Source organism: Megalops cyprinoides, chromosome 10, assembly GCF_013368585.1.
Source record: "Megalops cyprinoides isolate fMegCyp1 chromosome 10, fMegCyp1.pri, whole genome shotgun sequence".
NCBI classification, from domain to species: domain Eukaryota; kingdom Metazoa; phylum Chordata; class Actinopteri; order Elopiformes; family Megalopidae; genus Megalops; species Megalops cyprinoides.
The window spans coordinates 18,724,777-18,747,099 of NC_050592.1; the positions used below are offsets into that span (position 1 = coordinate 18,724,777).

General features: G+C 40.2%; 3 protein-coding genes across 5 annotated transcripts; all 3 read left to right on the top strand.

Annotated features, from left to right (window-relative positions):
- The first annotated feature begins 340 nt into the window (after positions 1-340).
- LOC118783966 (cathepsin L1-like) lies at positions 341-3,731 on the top strand. The gene is made up of 8 exons (XM_036537911.1): positions 341-368; positions 644-815; positions 946-1,068; positions 1,359-1,508; positions 2,510-2,734; positions 2,917-3,082; positions 3,206-3,341; positions 3,632-3,731. The coding sequence occupies exons 2-8, from the start codon at positions 690-692 to the stop codon at positions 3,729-3,731; spliced, it is 1,026 nt and encodes a 341-aa protein (XP_036393804.1). The 5' UTR covers positions 341-368; positions 644-689.
- A 4,705-nt stretch (positions 3,732-8,436) lies between these two features.
- Positions 8,437-11,561, top strand: LOC118783967 (cathepsin L1-like). Its single transcript, XM_036537912.1, has 7 exons — positions 8,437-8,573; positions 8,873-8,995; positions 9,284-9,433; positions 10,120-10,344; positions 10,539-10,704; positions 10,917-11,052; positions 11,360-11,561. Exons 1-7 carry the CDS (start codon positions 8,448-8,450, stop codon positions 11,457-11,459), a joined length of 1,026 nt encoding a protein of 341 aa, XP_036393805.1. The 5' UTR covers positions 8,437-8,447; the 3' UTR covers positions 11,460-11,561.
- A 1,880-nt stretch (positions 11,562-13,441) lies between these two features.
- On the top strand, positions 13,442-21,641 carry LOC118784616 (tumor protein D52-like). 3 transcript variants are annotated; one of them, XM_036538941.1, is made up of 6 exons: positions 13,442-13,552; positions 17,319-17,437; positions 17,811-17,959; positions 18,744-18,845; positions 19,944-19,992; positions 20,310-21,640. In XM_036538941.1, exons 1-6 carry the CDS (start codon positions 13,534-13,536, stop codon positions 20,442-20,444), a joined length of 573 nt encoding a protein of 190 aa, XP_036394834.1. In that variant the 5' UTR covers positions 13,442-13,533; the 3' UTR covers positions 20,445-21,640. The 3 variants fall into 3 exon arrangements, with proteins under 3 accessions (XP_036394834.1, XP_036394833.1, XP_036394835.1); XM_036538940.1 differs by lacking the exon at positions 13,442-13,552 and having other exon boundaries at positions 16,979-17,437; positions 20,310-21,641; XM_036538942.1 differs by lacking the exon at positions 13,442-13,552 and having other exon boundaries at positions 16,979-17,437; positions 17,811-17,942; positions 20,310-20,427.
- The last annotated feature ends 682 nt before the right edge of the window (positions 21,642-22,323 follow it).

The window sequence follows — 22,323 nt, forward strand, 5'->3', positions numbered from 1 at the left end:
CGAATCATGTAATGTAACAAGCGAGCTACATAGCATAAAATAAGTCACGTGCGAAAGGGTTAAATTCTTGCATTACTATAGACAATTGCACGTGTGACTTTCAGTTAAATTTGGATGCAGAGATGTCCATATGAATAAATCAATACAACAGCATACAGGCATCAAGTATGGCGTTTTCTTCAGTTACGAAAAAAGTTCTGCATTTCTGTCTGTGGCCACATTTTGATGTAACGCATTTCTGTGTTAAGAGGAACTTAAAACCACATGAATCCTGTGGACCAATACAAATGATGGGCCTGCAAATACAGTTAGGATAAAAGGAAAAGCCTCTGCAGCAACACCCAGCTCCCCAGCTGTCTTCTAAGAAGGTGAGGTGTGAATGTTTGGTGATTCCATCATTCAGAGCTCAAATGTATAATTCAGGTTATTACTATGTGTGTCAATGTATTTGGTTGCTATAAACAAGTTATGAAACATTCAACAGCTTATAAAATATCTAATGGCCAGTTTCTTGATTTGGTGACACCAATGATTGAAATTATGTAAGAAAATGACTGCGATCTTGATTAGCTGTACTAAATTTGGGATAGCTGCATGTTCTTTGATTTTCAGTGATTTGTCAGTGATTTAATTCTCATGTCAGGGGTCATTGAAGAGCCGGTGCCTCTCTCAGTCACTACATCTGTGCAATGGAAGGGACTGTGGTGGTGCTCATAGTGTTGGCTGCCGGGATTCCTGTCCTACATGCAGCAGATCATGCTTTGGACGCTGCATGGGAGGACTGGAAGAGTCTGCATGGGAAAACCTACACTGAGGTAAAACAGAACAGAGCTGCCACTGCTTACTGATTTGATGAGCGGTAAAGTCTGTACGTTGACATAGTTCCTGATGTATGCTTAGACTGTAGCACTCTTTTTCAGCAAGATGCTCATTTACTGTGTACAGGACTCAGAGGGCCACAGGAGAATGATCTGGGAGGAGAACCATCGCTTCATCCAGCAGCACAACTTGGAGGAGGCACAGGGGAAACACAGCTACAAGCTGGGGATGAACCATTTCGGTGATCTGGTGAGAAGATTTACTCTCTCCTTCTTTCCACTCCTGCATTCAGTGCCCCTCAGAGAGCAACTTTTATCAAATAACCTCTTAGAACCAACACGTGACTTAACCCTCTAATTAAAGCTTAGATAAAGGAATTGCACCAGGGTGTGGCTGTGGTGCACATAATCCAGCACAGACAGTACATATGTGTATTTTGAGCGTCCTGTTGGCTTGGTTGACGTGTGTACAGGTGTGTGTGTCTGTGTTGTGTATCTGCAGTCAATTAAGTCCTTGCATATATGTGTGCTTGTGTTCAGACTCAGAAGGAGTTCCAAAAGATGATGCTGGGTTTTAACTTGGCCTCTACGGCAGACACTTCACTCCCTGTGTGGAATGGCAGTGTGCTGCAAGCCCCAACTGAGGTGGACTGGAGTAAAAAAGGGTATGTGACTCCTGTGAAGAACCAGGTAAGTCTGCTGGAACAGGTGTAAGGATGTCTATGTGTATGCACATGTCACAATAGGTTGTTCTATGTGCCCCAGCTACTTTCTGTGGTTATATAGTTGATTTTAAATAGGCATGATAAAATGTGGTTCACACCAAAGATATTGGCCTCAAGCTAAATGCCAATTCAGCTGTACATGTGCTGCCTTTGCTTTCAGACCGGGATATAGTCAAATCCTATACCCTTTCATCTGAGCTGACACACAACCATGCACTCATATACAAAGAACAGCCTGAATTCAACAATTTATTGCCACATGAAACCATGTTCACCAAGAGGTTAAAACAAAAAATGTCATAACAGTTGTTATGAGGCACAGAAGGTCTTTTCTGCCTGCATCCATCAAACTATACAACTCCTCCCCTCTCTGCTGCAACATGGGATTGACTGGCACCTGATGCCCTGTGCTGCCCCCCCCAACTAATCATTGCACATGGGACGATAACTGTTCTCTAGCCATCTGATCAGGATTTGCACTATACAGTTATCATTGTTTTGCATATTGTATAACAATAACTGTTTTTCTACTGCACTTCATACTGTATAATAGCAATAACCTTACCCTTGTTTATTCTTGTTTCATAATTCATTTTATACTATGTATATAATCATAGCACAAGCATGACAACTTCTCAACGCATAATTGCACAAACTTCTTTCTATTTTTTGTATTTTATACCTCTTTATATATTTGATTAAATTTATTCTTTTGTTGTTTTTGATGTGTGCCGGACAGTGCAGTTGTGCCACTCAAATTTCCCTCAGGATTAATAAAGTATTTCTTATTCTTAATGTTAGTATTGATTGTAGTAATATGATGATAGTAGTAGTTGTAGCATAGGCAACCCTAACTGAAACAACAAATACAATTTAAGATCAATTATTTTCATACTAATAACAGTAAAACCTGTCTGAGGTTTATCAAACAGACCACACTGATTTCGTTGTTATCATCTTCTCTAGGGCCAGTGTGGCTCCTGCTGGGCCTTCTCTAGTACTGGAGCCCTTGAGGGTCAGGTGTTCAAGAAGACAGGGAATCTCATATCTCTCAGCGAGCAACACCTGGTGGACTGTAGCAGGCGATATGGAAATCATGGCTGCAATGGAGGTCTGATGGATCGGGCTTTCCAATACATCAAGGACAATGGCGGAATTGCCTCTGAGGAAGGCTACCCTTACACAGCCCAGGTAAGGAACGCTAATGCTTTCTTTACCCCCTGTATTTCATATGGAAGGACATGGAAGCAACTTTGTAATGTCATTATCTACTACATGTTCAGAAATCATCTCAGAGTTGGTAGATTGGCCTAATGCATGTAATACAGGACTTATTTTACATTATAACATGATTCTTTTTCTTTCACAAAAAGGACAATTCCTGCAAAGCACAAAATGTCAAAAAAGTAGCCACTTGTGTGGGGTACACCATGTTGCCCAGAGGGGATGAGAGATCACTCAGAGATGCTGTGGCTTCCATTGGTCCAGTTACTGTTGCTCTAGATGCTAGTCGTAGATCCTTCCAATTCTACAAGTCTGGTGAGCATGGCATTCAAACATTTGTCTTAAGTGTATTCAAAATCATCAAAATGCACTTGCGGAAACTGCAAATATTTTGCAAGTTCATATATATACTTCTATCTATCTATCTCCGTCTACCAGGAATTTACTATGATCCATCATGTTCCAAACAAATTAACCATGCTGTGTTAGCAGTGGGATATGGTGAATCCCTCTATGAAACCAACATGAATGACCTAACACGTCGTGCCACTAAATTCTGGCTTCTGAAGAACAGGTCTGTTTTTTCTCTATTAACATGCAACACCAATTAGTGGTTTTGGTACCAAACCATCCCTACCTACCTCAATTAATTTTCTGTGTACCAAAGATGCCCCAGTAACCCCCCACCCCCACACAATTATAAGTCACATGTTATTGCTGAGGTGTTTTTTATGAATAAACACATGCACAAAGCGAAACCAAAGTGTTATCATGTTATTTATCAGATTCTTTTCATGTATCATTTAAGTGACATATAATGGGTACATGACGTGCTTACTCTTTTTATATTGTGTTCTCTTGCAGCTGGGGAACTGGTTGGGGAAACCAGGGCTACATGCGATTGGCTAGAGAATACGCAAACCTTTGTGGAATCGCTAATTATTCAGTTTATCCGATGGTGTAAGATGCCTGTGGACCAATGAAAAGTAAATGAATCCATGGACATGTAACATGAAAATGAGATCAGGGATGCCAGTATCATTCTTTCATCATGTACACTGTTTTGAATATTGTGGAAAGTTCTAGTTACATCATATATCGCTATTTCCCAAATGCAAAAAAAAATGATGCTGTTTAACATGTATATTGTAGTATGACTGTAAAATCAGGACATACTGTCTCCGTGTAATGTCTTTGGTTGATTCTTAAAGCTTGCATGTGCAGTAATGATATCAGATATCATGATATATTTCAGCATTTCTTTCACAAAAGTGCTTAACTGCAATTGACCAAATGAAGGGAACTAAGATTTGGCAGATCTTGTGTTCATCAACATTTGTTTAAAAGAACTGTAACACAAACACAGCAGTGTATTTTCAATAAAGCTTTCAGCAAGGTGTCAAGTTGTGATTGAAACAAATTATTTTGCATGCAGGTGATTTTACTCTGGGGCTCCTTATGTACAAGGTTCGCAGTTATAAAAATATACTTAGTTATAGCAAAACAAATCTATGCATAAAACATAATGTTTGGGATGTTTGTGCAAAGCAACAGATTCAAAGTACTTGTGTCAGTACTTATTTTATTCACACATCACACTTCAGTTGTGCACGTCTCCATTTATACACTGTATACTGCAAATGCTGTTAGATAAAAAATGTGCTGACAACTGTCTTTGTGGAAACCATGGAAGCTCACACATCTCTGTGGTGTGAGTTTCAAACATAGTAATCAGATGGAATCCTGCTTTGCAAACTTTTCAAATTAATGCATGAGAAACATTAATCTTTTCAGATTTTTTAAGCATATATTTTTCAAACAATCCAAGTGCCAGCAGTAACACCAGATTTGTAACAGGGCTCTCCATCAATTGAAAAACAGAATAGGATCATACACAATATTGTAATAAAACTGTTCCTTCTCAAACGAATACATACAATTGATTGATAGGATTAACACATTTCTCACTAAAGCATAAACTGAAATCTGTCAATATCAGAAACTTTCCCTATGACTTTTCACAATCTATACTTAAGACGATAAATGAAAGATAAAATTACCACAGTATAAAACTACAGTGATTCTCAGAACAAGGTGTGAAGCCTTCAAAGCCGTCATTGCATAAATGATAAACAGCAGCCACGTTCACTTTAATATTCATGATTTATAATTTAAATATATTGTTTAGTAAATGTATTATTTATGTATATATTATATATTTGACTACAAGACCAGATATTTTTTCTCCATTAGAAGAATAACTATTTTAATATTCATCCACTCTTAAAAGAATTGTATACACATTATATAAGTGCAGTTTTCAACATGTAACGTGGCATGAAAATAATTTCATTAGGCATTTGTAGGAATCCAGCAGCAGAATAGAGCTCCTAAGAGACTATGCAGTGAAAAAACGGTTATCGGTAGGGAAGTACTTACAATCCTCGGGGCACAAGACATATTTGAGAGGGATTCATGTAATACCCTGTGGGGTTGAGATCCTTATGGCAATGGAATGATTTATTATGTTGAAGGGACAATGGCAGGGCCGAATCATGGTCCCGTGAGGCCCCTGAGCACATGTCTTTTGGAGCCCCCCCCCCCCTTTCTTTCTTGCTTTCCTCCTCGCAAAATTATCCGCTAGATCGTCAAAATCTAGCTCTATAGCAAGGTCTGACTCTATTGACATGAGTGACAATGAGCTGAGACGTGTTTGGCACATGCTACTCCGCAGCTCATTTTTTATTCTGCCTAAAATGTGCCTATTTCAGGCATATGTTTTTACCACTGCCGCATTTCTATTCAGCCTTTGGATTTTCAGTTTTCTTTTTGCTGACCCACTAAGTTGGTGTCTTTTCATGTTGAGATCAGTGGCGCCCCCAGAAAATGTGCAGTGGGTTGGCCAGGTGGGGCCACTGGAAATCTTGGGGTGGCACTAGCATGGTAACCGCCGGGGATGGGGGATGTAATAACGGCAATTCATTTTCACAAAAACAGATTCGGATATTTCGCTTTTAATGGCCAAATGCAACAGAACAAACTGGATTTTTGGATTTAAACAAACTGAATTTATGGATTTAAATCTTTGGAGTTAAAACCTATGGATACTGGACGCAATATTTTTCTCCTCATTACGAAACGATTCTGTATCCGGACGCTTGGCAACACTAAGTGACACAGGAAGGCTGTGGCATCTGGCATGAGTTATTTTTTTAATGTTAGCTAGCTACATAGAATGCAACTGTGGATAAAAGCTACGTAGACAATTTGATTCTCTAAGCCTAAACACGATTAATGGCGATGACAAAATATATCTGGATTGAAACAACAAATGACAATGTGTTAGGCTACTAAATGATGTGATGTCTGAAATCTGTAGTAAAAACAATAAAATACGCACTTTTCCATTTCGAACTTGGACAAGTCCTATCATTACCGATATAGTGTAGCAGTGCCTGATAATTCTGCAGAGTGGAGGCTGAACAAAGCTAAAAATAGGCTAAATAAATGTAGAAATTATGATAAAAAAACATTTGGCTGCTGGTCTAGTACTGACAGTTCGGTCCGTGCCTTGTAGTGTAACTAACAAAATCAACGATTTTCACGCCTTAGGACGTAGCCCCCTCGGGAGGACCCTTCGTTATGTTGTAATATAATCAAAAAAACCGTACAGGTAAACAGGGATATGACTATCTTTTATACCCAGCATACCGACGGTTTCTAACAGTCTTCTGCATTAAAAACAACCTGATGCAGTCATATTAAGTTGAGATGCGTTGGTGCCCCCTAGTGGTTGGTGCCCTTGGGTGCAATATATATTGTTTAGTAAATGTATTATTTATGCTATATTTGGCTACAAGACCAGATATTTTTTCTCCATTAGAAGAATAACTATTTTAATATTTGTCCACTCTAAAAGAATGGTGTACACATTTGTAGGAATCCAGCAGCAGAATAGAACTCCTAAGATACTATGCAGTGAAAAAATGGTTACAGTAGGGAACTACTGTACTTACAATCCTCGCGGCACAAGACACATTTAAGAGGGAATCATGTAATACCCTGTGGGGGTGAGATCCTTATCTTAATGGAACGATTTATTATCTTGAAGGGACAATGGAATATATTCACAAAACTCATTTTCTGGAAGGAATGATTTTATCTCATGGGCAAGATAATAGTTCATAGGAGGCCCCCCTCAGAGTGGCATTTTACTGGCATCACTGAGTGGGCCATTTGAGAAGGTAAGTAGTGGGGAGGAGAAGATGCCAGCTTTACAAACATCACTGTGGGACACAGTTTTAATACCATTTCTCACCACCTAGCAATGTCATTCTCCTAAAGAATTGCATCAGAAGATGTGCACTGTTGGCTGTTGAATCTTGCAAAATTTTTGAAAGAAAGAATTTTTTCAGCTAACCTTACCTCCCTGGAGTACTTTCTGTGCAGCTCTAGAGTGAGAACAAAAGCATTTTTCCAAAATACTCACAGATACCCAGTAGTCCCATGATACATCACAGTGTAGAAAATGCAGACTGGAGGATAGGTGCATCTCTGCTGATGTTGTCTGAACCACTCGCAAGTACCTGAAAGGGAACCAAAGTGGTTACAGACTCCCAGTCTTTGTCAGCCTATGACAGATTTCAGGCTTGAACAACGGTTTGGACTGCAGGAATCAGCCTACACTCTGAACCGTGTTAAAAACTGTCTTCCTCAGTGACTCATCCTTAACTGTCTTAACTTTATGTCTCCTTGTAGCTAACTACTTGTCGAGCCAGGTTACTTCCCATAACAGGACAGTATTATGCATTATCTATGTGAAACATTATACATGAAATATATGAGAATTAGATATATGGTGGCAGACTATAGCCTACTGGCTACTGTTCACATGTATACATAAAATTGTGTGCCTTGTTTTTGCCTGCATTTCTCTGTCTCCACCTGTAACCCTGTAAGAGTTGACAGTCGATAACTTTGCTCCTTTGTCGTGAACTCACCACATTCGCTGGCTTACTGGAAAGGGACAGCTGAGGCTAGGGACAACTGCGTAATATATGCCCATTATTTCTATCATTAAACTGCTGTTCAGTTAAATTTGGATACAGAGAAGTCTGTATGAATAATCAATACAATACTATACAGGCATTGAGTATGGCCTTTTCTTTGGTTATCAATAAAGTTGCACATTTGTGGTTCTGCCTGTGGGTAAATTTTGATGTAACGCATTTCTGTGTTAAGAGGAACTTAAAACCACATAAATGCCATGGACCAATAAAAATGATGGGTCTGCAGATACGGTCAGAATAAAAGGACCAGACTCACCAGCAACACCCAGCTCCCCAGCTGTGTTCTAAGAAGGTGAGGAGTGAATGTTTGGTGACTCCATCATTCAGAGATGAAATGTATATTTCAGGTTATTACTATGTGTGTTAATGTATTTAGTTGTTATAAACAAGTTATGAAACATTCAACAGCTTATAAAATATCTAATGGCCAGTTTCTTGACTTTGTCATGCAATTGATTGAATTGATTGAAACAATTGATTAGGATCTTGATTAGCTAAGCTAAATTTGGGAAAGTTGCATGCTCTTTCAAATGTTATATTGTCAGTGATTTTATTCTCACGTCAGGGGTCATTGAACAGCCAGTGCCTCTCTCAGTCACTACATCTGTGCAATGGAAGGGACTGTGGTGGTGCTCATAGTGTTGGCTGCCGGGATTCCTGTCCTACATGCAGCAGATCATGCTTTGGACGCTGCATGGGAGGACTGGAAGAGTCTGCATGGGAAAACCTACACTGAGGTAAAACAGAACAGAGCTGCCACTGCTTACTGATTTGATGAGCGGTAAAGTCTGTACGTTGACATAGTTACTGATGTATGCTTAGACTGTAGCACTCTTTTTCAGCAAGATGCTCATTTACTGTCTCACTGGTTATTCAGCAACTCTTTTTGTTGCTTCTATGATATAAATTGAATGCATCTTTCCATACTCTCCTTGTAAATACCTCTGAAGGCAAACATCTGTCAAAAAACTAAGTGTGTAATAAGAAAGCATATAGAAATGACAGTGGTTGATAGCTTCTTGTCTGCGTGGGTCAGGACTCAGAGGGCCACAGGAGAATGATCTGGGAGGAAAACCATCGCTTCATCCAGCAGCACAACTTGGAGGAGGCACAGGGGAAACACAGCTACAAGCTGGGGATGAACCATTTTGGTGATCTGGTGAGAAGATTTACTCTCTCCTTCTTTCCAGGCCTGCATTCAGTGCTCCTCAGAGAGCAACGTTTATCAAATAACCTCTGAGAACCAACACGTGACTTAACCCTCTAGTTAAAGCTTAGATGAAGGACATGCACCAGGGTAACGCTGTGGTGCACATAATCCAGCACAGACAGTACATGTGTATTTTGAGTGTCCTGTTGGCTTGGTTGACGTGTGTGCAGGTGTGTGTGTCTGTGTTGTGTATCTGCAGTCAATTAAGTCCTTGCATATATGTGTGTTTGTGTTCAGACTCAGAAGGAGTTCCAAAAGATGATGCTGGATTTTAACTTGGCCTCTATGGCAGACACTTCACTCCCTGTGTGGAACGGCAGTGTGCTGCAAGCCCCAACTGAGGTGGACTGGAGTAAAAAAGGGTATGTGACTCCTGTGAAGAACCAGGTAAGTCTGCTGGAACAGGTGTAAGGATGTCTATGTGTATGCACATGTCACAATAGGTTGTTCTATGTCCTGCAGCTACTATCCATGCTTAATTAGCTGACTTTAAAGAGACATGATAAAACGTGGTTCACACCAAAGATATTGGCGTCAAGCTAAATGCCAATTCAGCTGCACATGTGCTGCCTTTGCCTTCAGACCTGCATATTGTCAAGTCCTTCATATGAGCTGACACACAACCAGGCACTCATATACAAAGAGCCTGAATTCAACAATTTATTGCCACATGATACCATGTTCACCATGTCCAAGTTTGTGTACAGAGGTTAAAACAAAAAAAAAGCAAAAAAGTGTCATAACAGTGTAGTTGCAATGTAAGTAATAATTGAAATAATATACTAACTGTGGTAATTGTAGTATTACTTACCACATTTTTAAATGAGGAATTATTTGGACTAAACTAGATTCAGTTTTGTGGTTTTTTGAAAATATGATCCTGTTTCAAAAAACACCGGCAGGGTTATGGAAGTAAATAAAAACATTGGCAGGAAGTTCCAACTAGTTTGGCAACCCTAACTGAAACAACAGATACAATTGAAGATCAATTTCTTTTCATACAAGTAACAGTAAAACATGTTTGAGGTTTATCAAACAGACCACACTGATTTCGTTGTTATCATCTTCTCTAGGGCCGGTGCGGCTCGTGCTGGGCCTTCTCTAGTACTGGAGCCCTTGAGGGTCAGGTGTTCAAGAAGACAGGCAAGCTCATATCCCTGAGTGAGCAGCATCTGGTGGACTGCAGCAGAAAATATGGAAACCACGGCTGCAACGGAGGTCTGATGGATCGGGCTTATAAATACATCAAGGACAATGGCGGGATTGCCTCTGAGGAAGGCTACCCTTACAAGGCTAAGGTAAAGTATGACAACGCTTTCTTGTACATGGTAGGATGACTTGTTCCTGTTCCTAAAACCTTCAAAGCAACTTTGTAATGTCATTATCTTTTACATGTTCAGAAATCATCTCACAGCTGGTAGATTAGCCTGACACATGTAAATAAAGGTCTTATTTTGCATTAAAACTTTATTATTTTTTCTTTCACAAATAGGATGAATCTTGCAAAGCACAAAATGCTGAAAAAGTAGCCACTTGCACGGGGTACACCAAGCTGCGCAGAGGGGATGAGGGATCACTCAGAGATGCTGTGGCTTCCATCGGTCCAGTCGCTGTTGCTCTAAATGCTGGTCTTAGATCCTTCCAATTCTACAAATCCGGTGAGCACGGCATTCAAGCTTTTGTCTTAGTGTGCTCAAAATCATCAAAATGCACTTGCAGAAATTGCAAATATTTTGCAAGTTCATATATATATTTGTACATATGTTACTCAGTGATCTCATAAATGTGTGTGTGCACACAGATAAATGAATGTGTTATAAATACTTCTATTTGTCTGTCTGTCTGTCTGTCTATTTCCTTCTGCCTACAGGAATTTATTATGATCGAAGATGCTCTAGAAGAATTAACCATGCTGTGTTAGCAGTGGGATATGGTGAATCCCTCTATGAAACCAACAAGAATGACCTAACACGTCGTGCCACTAAATTCTGGCTTCTGAAGAACAGGTCTGTTTTTTCTCAAATTATTAACATGCAACACCAATTAGTGGTTTTGGCACAAACTATCCCTGCCTACCTCAATTAATTTTCTATTTACCACCGTTGCCCGATTACACCCCCCACCCCATACAATTGTAAGCCATATGGTACAGCTGAGGTGATTTTTTAAAAAAAAATTTACTCATGAATAAACATACACAAAGCGGATGCAAAGTGTTACAATGTTAATTATCAGTTTCAATTCATTTAGCATTGGAGTGCTATGCAATGGGTACATGATGTGCTTACTCTTTTTTATTTTATTCTGTTGCAGCTGGGGAACTGGTTGGGGAAACCAGGGCTACATGCGATTGGCTAGAGACAAAAGAAACCTTTGTGGAATCGCTAATTATTCAGTTTATCCAAAGGTATGAGAGGCCTGTGGACCAATGAAAAGTAAATGAATCCACAGACAAAGCAAGGTGACAGTGAGATCAGGGATGTTGAAATTGATTTAACAATCAGCATTTGCAGAGACCAGCATCATTCTCTCATGTAATATTGTGGAAAATTACAGTTGTATGTTTAAAAAATCAGTATTTGCCAAATACCAAAAAAAACGTTGATGCTGTATAAATGTACATTGTAGTCCTACTACAAAATCACGACATGCTAAATCTGTCTCACTGTAATGTTTTTGGTTCATTCTTAAAGCTTGCATGCGCGATAATGATACCAGATATCATTATATATTTCAGCCTTTCTTTCGCAAAAATGCTTAACTGCACTTGACCAAATGAAGGGAACTAAGATTTGTCAGATCTTGTGTTCATCAACATTTGTTTAAAAGAACTGTAACACAAACACAGCAGTGTATTTTCAATAAAGCTTTCAGCAAGGTGTCAAGTTGTGTTTGAAAGAAATTATTTTGCATGTAGGTGATTTCACCCTGGGGCTCCTTAAGTTCAAGGTTCACATAAAAATAAAATATAAAAATATCCTTACAAAAAAATGTATGCATAAAATATTTGTGCAAAGCAGTACATTCAAAAGTACTTATCTTAAATTGTTCATACATCACACTTTAATGCTACATATGTCCATTTCTACACCATATTCTCGAAATAGTCCAAGAATAAAATTTGAAAGGTTTCCAAATTCATGTATAACAAAACGTTTAGCATTCCTCTCCATATCACAAGCTTCAATATCAAATATACAATATCTACATTTGAGAGATTCAAAAACATCATCTCTCTACCATACGATTGCAATAATACTCAAAATAGGATGCTGAAGATTCAAGGTTATGGTTACTGATGACCATATGACACCCCTGCAGCCACAGCATCTCCTTTTCTATACTGGTAATTTCTTCCCACAAAAGGACATTATTATGCAAAACATCACGCTTACTTGAAATATTAATTTTTGTTATTCATTTTTCATGTATGATTATGAGATGTAGCAGACCACTCGCTACTCTTCATATTTATACAAAAAAGTGAGTGCCATTTTTGCCTGCATTTTTCTGTTGAGGGTATGTTTGAGCTGTGATCTCCTGGAGGGGGAAGCTGAGGGCATGACAATCCCCCTCCCCTTTCTCAGATATACCTCTTATACCTCTATCTACTTACAAAATGGTTTGCCAGAACCAACTAAAATATTCACCTGCAAAGCAACAGCCTATACCTAGTGAGTAACTGAGACACATGCTACCAGTCTGCTAACTATCTAAATTGTCAGCCAGCTTGGCAATACATTAATGAAAATGTTCCTAAGGTTATTGTTCCCTCTCAAAGTTTCAACTAGCTACTTTATCTCTCCAAAGAAGGTTTACTCTACGACAAGCCAGTTATCGTAACATTCATGTAGCTTGTATGTGTTCAAAAAGCACTACCTTACCAGGTAACAACGTTTTATCCAAAGCCTAATATGCACAGTTTCTGAACCTCCATGCTACTCTGTATTTTAACTGACTATACTGGCTTTTCGTTTCTTTTTGTACATCCTTAATAGCCACAACACCAGCATACTCGGTTTATCTGTAGGTCTTGCCCTTTGGGTATTTTCTCAATCATTTGTTTCACGTAATTGAAATTAACATGAATAACTGTGATCCTGGTTTTGGATTTCGATAAGATATTATTCAGACAAACCACAACATCGTCAGTAATCAGGAAGTATATTATTTGGACTATTTAAAATGATTCTCATGGAATGAGCTAATCGACGTTTCAACCACCATGTCCCTACCCACTAATTCCTATCAACCACCTTGTCAATCGAACTGCGTGACCATGTGTAACCTGTTTGTGCACCCACGTGCCTCTCCCTGTTTACATTTCAACGTGCACTGCGCAATGACGTCATCGATTACCCCACCCAGTGGCGTTCAGGCAGGGTGTGAGGACAAATACCAAAACAGTGGGGAAAAAAAAACTTTCTCTGAAACTTATATCTTTGAATGGAAAGTGTGCCATTGAAATCAGGGTGCTAAATGTAAGAATGGAGGAAGACTACCAAGGTAGCTAAATGCATCCTTCCTGGTTATTAGATCTAGTGTGTCGAGTAGTGTGAAAAATCTGAACTTTTCTTCAACTTATTGCTGTCATAGATTAGTTTAATATGTAGGAGCAGCGCAATATCCGGTTTAGCTAACCATTGTGATACGCTCATTCATTCAGCTAACAAATTGTGTATGGATTTTGGTCATTTGAAAAAAAATGTTACTGAGGGGCGGATTGACAATATCGATCGCAAAGCTGGGTAACTTATGTCATACTGTCTTATTTTATCTACAGATAGCTTTCAAATTTAACAGCAGGAACTTGATCTAACAGCAGCGAGGCCTGATAGGTCAATGATCGTCCGTTGGCGTACAGGTAGCTTGTTAGCTGGCAGTATGCGATTGTAGAACGCAATCAAATGCGCAGAATTATTTGGTTAGGAAGTGGTATTGCAAATGCAACAAAGTTGCATGATTTTGGAACGTTGTTTTATTGCGTAATCAGATTGCTTAGGGGTGCGCCGGGTGCTGCAAGATTAGTTGACACAACCTGTTCACATTTCCACATCTCAAGAAAACTTGAGATGGTGTATATACAGTACTTAACATTTCATCTTAATCAATAACTGATATAAATCCTGTTTAGGATTATTTACATCGATCAAGGGCACTTTGGTATTTAAACCAAATGCTTTGGTGTTTTGGTATTAAGACTGGCACAACACACACTTTTTGTGCGCTGACTAGAAGGTAGGCGTCACTGGTATAATCTAAATATACAATACTGTCTCCAGCAACTACAGAATTAACTAGCTCACTACATTAAAAATTAAGGATTATTCACAAAGCAGTAAAAAAGCTAACATTGATAACTACTTAGCCACTTGCCCTCCACAGTGTTGAAGCTGAAAGGTTGCAAGACGTCCTTTTCCGGTGACGCATGATAAGGTGCATAAATTTCAGCTAACTAGCTGTACTACATCAATTCTTTGTGCTGTTGGGCCCATCATGCTTTGACACTATGAGACACCGTGGTATGCCTCTGAGCTTTTCATATCTTTGCATGAGGTACTGCAATTAATGCAAGTGAGAGGATGAAATTAGCAATAATAATAATAAGAAGAAAATATTGCATTTATACAGCATGTTTAAAGGATCTCAAAAAACTTGTACTCATTACAACCACCATTAAAGTATAGTCATCCCACCTGGGTGATGCACGGCTCACCATCTCATCAGAACACGTACCATCAGCTTAGATGGAGATGTATTTAGACAATTAAGTGAGAGGATTATTAAATGATCACCTTGAAAGAGCCTGATTGCAAAGTTAGCTAGGGTACCAGGACACCATGACAAATGCTGTGAATTTGTTAACAACCACAGAGATTCAGGACTCACCTTAACATCACATCTGAAAGGCTTCTCTTACAGTACAGTGTCTCCATCACTGTATTGGGGCATCAGTCTCCTCTTAGGTTCAGAAGTGAGACTGGCCATCTAATACCATTTCCAGCAGCAACCTTTTCCAGGAGATCTCCCATCCAAATATTAATCAAGCCAACCCTGCTTAGCTTCAGCCATTAGACAGGATAGATTTGCAAAGTGTGGCTGCTTCCAATTTGAATGTAAAAATGATAATATTCTCCAGCTAGCTGGCTACATGTGGCTTCTTGCATGTGGCATTTGTTTGACACTTTTTTGCATATTGTCTTCCTAGTTCATTGAAAGAGAAAGAGAGAAGAAGACTGCCCTGTCCTCTGGCAACAAATGTCTTGGGGGCTTTCCACTTCCAATTCATTTAATGCATGTGGGTTTTGTGGTGTGTTATTTTTTTAATTTAGCTTTTTTTCTCATTGAGGTTAGTGGTACAACTTGGGTAGCTGTCTAGCAAACGCTGTGAAAGAAGCTGATGCATGTAAGCTGGTATGCTATTATTTGACTTGAGTTGACAATGAATTTGAGGCTTTGCATTTTTAACATTAAGTGTGTTTTGTTTTTGTACTACCATTTCTCTAAATGCTGAAATAACAGCTTTAAGTCTTTTGTGGTAAATATCTACCAGCTTTGCACACTGTTTGGGAATTTGGCCAGCACAGATGATTCCCCTTTCTCCTTGGCAGATTTGCTGCAGGTTGTTCAAGTTGGCTGGATGACGCTTGTGGACTGCGATTTTTAAACAGTGCTACAGATTGTCGCTGGGATTGAGATCAGGACTTTTACCGGGCCACTGCAGGACAAACACTTTTTTGTTCGTGAGTCACTCAAATGTTGCTTTGGCCTTCTGCTTGGGATCATTGGCCTACTGAAAAGGGAACTTTCTCCCAGGCTTAAGTGTTTTCACAGCCTGAAGCAGATTCTCTTGGAGTATGTCCTGCACTTTGCTCCATCTGTTCATTCACGGGTTTAACCAAGATGCCCAGTCCCTTTTGATGAAAAGCATATCCACAGTGTTATGCTTAAACCACCATACTTCCTGGTATTTCTTGAGAAATGGGAAGCGATTGGTTTTTGTACACACAGTACTGAGAATTTTGACCCTAAAAGCTCTCTATTGTTCTCATCTGACCAGAAAATATTTTCCCCACATCTTAGGTGGATCACACTTATGCTTTATGGAAAACTTCAGATGTGTTTTGAGATGGTTCTTTTTGAGTAATGGCTTCTTTCTTGCCACCCTCACACACAGGCCAGTTTTATGCAGAGCTCTTGCTATTGTTGACTGATGCACCTTTTCTCCAGCTGCTGAACTCTTTAGCTTTTTCAAAGTGATTTTTTACAAGCTGCATTCGTGTATAAGCTGTATCACTAGTGGTGTGCATAAAATAATCATGGCTGAATAAAAACTTGCAGAGCGCAGAGTTCATCAGTTGCCTGTGACAATTAATAATACAAATGAGAAATGACTTGTGGTTTGTCCGCAGCAGGGGCTTCTGCCTGCTCTTCCTGATGTCACAGAATATGAATAGTTCATCAGGCTTTAATAAAACTGAATTATCTGCGGTTATAAATAATGTCATGAGCGAGAATCACATGACCATGATGTGAGCCTTGTGCACACAATGGGAAGTTAAATGCCTATCTTAATGAGTCTACAACTGTGCATCCCATACTGTATTGTTTTTCTTTTTGCATATTTAAAACAAGTGGTAAACAAAATCACAAGATATATTAAACATGTAATATTTAATCCAAAAGTTAAAAAGCCAACTAAATTGAAGGCTGACTATCACACACTCTCTGTACAGAAAAGAGGACAGATGTTATTGCACCAATAGATGTTCGTTTTGTTTGAAATGCATCGTAGAGTGAAACAAATTAAATTAATATACAAAATCAAGCATTCAATGGCTAGGACAACACAGAGCTCCTACATGAAGACCTACATACACGTGGTCTACGGAGGCAATTTATCTGAGAAGCCTAAACCAAAAAGGGGGGCAAAAGGACAAAAAAGTTACTGAAAAGGGATAAGGTCTGATGTCACTTTCAGTCTGTGGAGTTCCAAGGTATTTAGTGGAAATATGCAGCATGCCTCCCTCTGGAGGAGACATTTTTTCATATCTCCTCCTCATACATACATATGGAGTGCACTGTCTGAGAACATACTGACTGCTGTCTGCTGTTCTCACTGCCCTGTTATATGCGTTGTGCTGGGCTTTATGTTTTTTGTCTCTGCTGTGTGGTGGTGTGTTGTTATTGTGCCGTCACACACATTTTGTGCCGTTTTTTTTGTTACTTCACATTATGTTAAGTTGCACTGCGTTGTGTCGCTATGCTAAAGCTACACCAAAGCAGGAGTCCATACTGGAGGGAACTGAAGATCCTGTGCCCTCTGCCAGTACCTCCTCCATTGCTCTGACAGAAGAGGAGCAGGAGGAACTGCGTAAGGAGCTAGCCAAGGTGAGACACTGCTTTACCTGCAGAGCCATGAAAGGTGAAAAGAGGTGTGCTTTTCACAGAAGCTGTGTGGACCAACAGACAAACTGGCAGGAATGCATGTACGCAGAATGATCAGAAACTCTAATTGTTGGCATTCTCTTGAGTATTTTATAATATTAATCAGAATTGTTGTCAGCGACAGTAATTTTTATTTGTAACACTGTTTTTCTGCTGGACATCCTGCTCCCATTTTGAAGTGCTGCAAATCGTCAGTATTGCTGCACCCAGCCATGTGGACGGCCCTGTTGTTTGTGCTGTGTTTTACACGGCTCGGGGTTTGAAAGGCCTGATTGGATTCTGATTGGGGGGAATGAACTGGCTCTCTGTGTTCCAGGTGGAAGACGAGGTCCGTACCCTTTCTCAGGTTCTGTCCTTGAAAGAGAAGCGTCTCGGGGAGATCAAAAAGAAGCTGGGTATCACCCCGTTCGGTGAGCTCAAACAGAGCCTCACCAGGAGCTGGCAGCAGGTCACTACATCCACAGCGTACGTGGCTCTTTCCCGCCACATCTGAAAACCAGTTTCACTACTACTTTAGTCATGATCCGATCTGACCTGAATGGTTGTCTGGTAACAACCAATGGTGAGATCATGTACACAAAGGTCCTAGCAACTCAATGCAAGTGACTCAATTTCTCAGTAAGCGTTTCTCACTAAAATGACAGATTTGTTTAATTGAGTAGTGATTGGTTGAGGAAGAAAAAAGTGGTTGACAAGGCTCCTACATGTGATTAAGACTGGTCGCTCATCTCATTTGACTTCACGAGTAGCACCAGATGTAGATGAGGCAGGCCTGATTCATGGTTGGACAGTCAGACCGGCCTGGCGCTGTCCCAGAAGCCACCATGTCCCACATCTTGATTCTGAGTCTGTGCTTAAAGTGCCTGTAGAACTTGAGCGCTTGTGAAGAGGAAGACTAACAGCGAAGGTGAGCTAATGGATGTGATATGCTGTGGACAGAATTAGAAAAATAAATGGTGTACATATTATGTATTTATACATTATACGACAGCAGTCCGAGCCATGCAGCCCCAGGCACCCAGCTTTTGAGCCATCACATATTACCAGTGAATGACTTACTTTAACTAGTCACAATGTTCTGATGGGTTCATATAATGCAGAGAGTGATAGTAGCTGTGTCTGTGGAGTTAGGGCACGGGATTTACCTCACTGAGGGCCGTGCACAGTGCTGAACAAACACACCCCCCATTGCCAATGTGCACCATCCATACCCTTCCTGGGATTTGAACTCACCCTCTCCTCACCACAGGTACAAGAGGACATCAGAGACTCTGACCCAGGTGGGGCAGAGGGCCACAGCAGCACTCTCCACTGCAGGCGCAACCATGAGCAGAAGGCTGGAGGAGGTCAGGTGGGTTCTGTGTGTGCACCTCTAGAGCGATGGCTATGGCCCCTTACACAGCGCCTTACTGTGGATATAGCTGGAGGTGGTTACCGGCCACTGCATTCATCAGTGCTGGTACATGCCGTTTCTATCCACTGTGATTATACTGTATCGCAATGACACGTGACTGTAGAAAGAGTCCTGCTCTCTTTGGTTAGCTGTTAGGGACTGTAATAAGGGACACCAGCCCATAGAGGCCCATAGAGAATGTTCCTCCTTCCCAGCCCTCCCTCATGTCTGACCCTCTCAGTCTTACCGTCCCCTCCATCCCACTTCACTGACAGCTGTGTCCTTTCCCTTGCTGCTTGTGGAGAGCGTACACTCCGTGCTGCACTCTGATAGCATGCCTGTAATGAGCACCGCTGCACGTACACACCATCATTTTGATGGGCATAAAGCATTCACATTTGAGCCTCTTTTTGTGCCATGTGTACAAACTGACACAAGCTAGTACTTGTTCCAGTACTAGTACTACTACAATTGCCTTCTGACAATTTCATCTGTTGGGGGTTATGAGCTAAACAGTTAAATCATTGGGTTTAAAATTGGGATGGCTGCGCTCTGCTGTAAAAGCCTCAAGTTAGAGTTCATATTATTCCTGAGTGCCTCCTGGTGGACACCAAAGGCATTGCAACATTCTTATCAGCTCCATCAGTTCCTGCTTCTCCATTCTAAGCATTTACAGCAGTTCCTTTGCTCTCTTTCCAATGCCATTATTAGTGCTTTCTGGTGATTGCCTTGTTGACTGTCCAGTCAAGTCTATTTCAGGTTTGCCATGAGCTTGGACTTTGGATAGATGCTTGTAAGAACTCCACCAAAAATGTACCAAGAGATACATAAGGGGTATGAAGTAATGCTGAGGGGTTTAGGTAACGCAACATTTGGCACAACAAACGTTGTGTTACCTCAACCCCTTGGCTCTACAGTTTATTAATTACCTAATAACTGCAACAAAGACTGCAACACTCATTGAACAAGCAAGGCGCACAGAGGATACACCCCACCTTATTATAGTCTTTGGATACACATTGCATCATTGTCAGTAACGTATCATTTCTTCCACAGGAATTCTCCTACATTCAAGTCCTTTGGGGAAGGAGTGGAGAACTTAAAGGTAACTTCCCCACAGACACTCCATCTCTGATTGGACTGAGGTCTAACTGGACAGAGCTCTGAATGGCTCCAGCTCCTTTTTGGCAGATCTCCAATTGGCCTGTTTAGTATGTCTGTAGAGATTTTTGAGGACCCATCATTATTAGGTACTGTAGATATACTGTATCTACCACTGCACTCCTCTTCTCTCTTACATGGAGTGTAGAATCTGTTCTGAGGGTACTTGGTCAGATCATAGTTTTCTTACTGCGTCTGTACTGAGTGTACCTTCCTGTTTCCCACATCTGTGATATGTCCTGTTTGTGTTTTCACCTGCAGACAAAGATGAGTCCTCAGACATCCCCACAGACAGCTAGCAGGGATGTGGCTGAGGGGCTGAGTCCTGCGGAGAGTGCCAGCCCCACAGAGGTCAGGCACCAGGACGCCTCAGAGGAGAGTGAAGAGCTCCACTGAGTAGCCACTCCTGCATATGATTGACCTCTTCTCTGGCCCATATACCACTGCACTACCCCCCCCATCCTTCTCCTTCTCCTTCTCTTCCTCGGCACTTCTTCCTTCTACTTTTTGACCTAAAACTAAGAAGAAAACCCTAAGAATATGAATGAACAAAAAACTGTTAGACAGTCTTTCACAAGACACATTTATGTTTAGTGGCACATTTACCAGGTAAAGAACTGTTAAACCTAAACACTAAACAGAGCATAGTAGAAGTTGTCAGGGCCTTTAAACATTCCAGAAGTATTCTGAATAATGCAATTAAGAGTGCAAAACAAAATTCTTAAGCAGTTAGGAGTATATTCATAACTTCCAGCAAAGTCATAAGAGCAACTGATTGTACTTGACCATTGAATGGTGTCTAGGAAAATTGTGATGTTCATGAATGTGCAATGTTTTCCCCATTAGTAGGTAGGACCAAAACACTACTGCTTTCATTCTATTACAAAACTTAAAGCAAATATAACAGAGTAGAATCTGTTAGCAGAGGCCAAGCTGATATTGCATGTCTGTAGATTACACACTAATTGATTGTGTCATGCTCTGAAAGGGCCTTGGTTTTAGGACTACTTTAGAGAGCACCCTTACCTTAAGTGAGCTCTCTCAACAGTGTAGTGGTTAATGGGACTCTGCATTGGGTTTGCAACATTAATTACAGTATAATCACTTTTGTGGATGACTTTCTAAACTGATTTTGAATCTGTTTGAATTACCTATGAGCTCTGTGAATCCAGCCATTGATTTTTTTTTTTCTTCATGGGGGCTAGAATGTGTTTGTCACTTAAAAGGTTTTGGTGGGGAATGTGCTATGCTGGGTACTGGACAGTTCCACAAAGAGCTGTATTGTAAAGTCCGTGTCTTGTGTCCCCGTTATGGAAAAAAAGCCAAGCACATGGTGGCCTACAGTGTCTACAGAGATGCACTTTTGATTGCTGAAAACATTTTTGCTGTATCCAAAAATGCTTATCCAAATGATGCTTAAAAGGCCTTATTTTGCAGTTGAAATGACCAAATGTGATCTGAAGTAAAGAAAAGGAGCTGCATTGTTCCTTTCTGCATCGCTTGTAGTTTTGTGGTATCAAGAAGGCTGTTTACTTCGACTTCAGTATCAACTGTAGTTGATATTGATGTTGTATACTGTACAATAACAATATCAAATAATGTAATGATGTTGCAGTGAAGCAGTAACTGTTCACACTTATTTTGAAATGTCACCTCAAACAGGTACCATTGATTTTACTTAAGTCTTAGTTTACTTATATTTTTGTGCTTTCTGTGTTTTGCAAATCATATGATTACCTTGTCTTTAGAATGTTTCTGCTGATTTTCAATCATAGGAAATAATTTCAGAGCATCACACTTTAAAATATGTTACGGTACAAGAGGTTAACAACAGGAGTTGGGAGACACCATTAAGCAACCAGCTGTCAGATGTTTATATTGTTTGCTGTGGAACATTAGGAGCTTTAAGTGACCATCCTAGTAGTGTCTCAAGTTGGAGTTTGCCAAAATCGTTGGTAAAATTGTGCCTTGCCATAAGACGTTATATCATGTAGGGTGTCAGGTTCTACTTGCAATGACAACTGCTTTTAAGTGTCTTATGCAATGCAAGCAGATACCAGGCAGTTTAGAAACTGTTCAGTGATGGGTTTCAGGAGCAGTGAGGAACTGCCAGCAGCCAATAAAAATGCACTATTCAAAACATTCAGTTATGTAACATGCCTACAAAATGACAACTATAACAAAATAATAAGTACATGTGTGATTACTACTGAAATATAGATGCTGTGCAAGAGTCTAAATGCATAACTGAACTCATGCATAAACATCACTAATG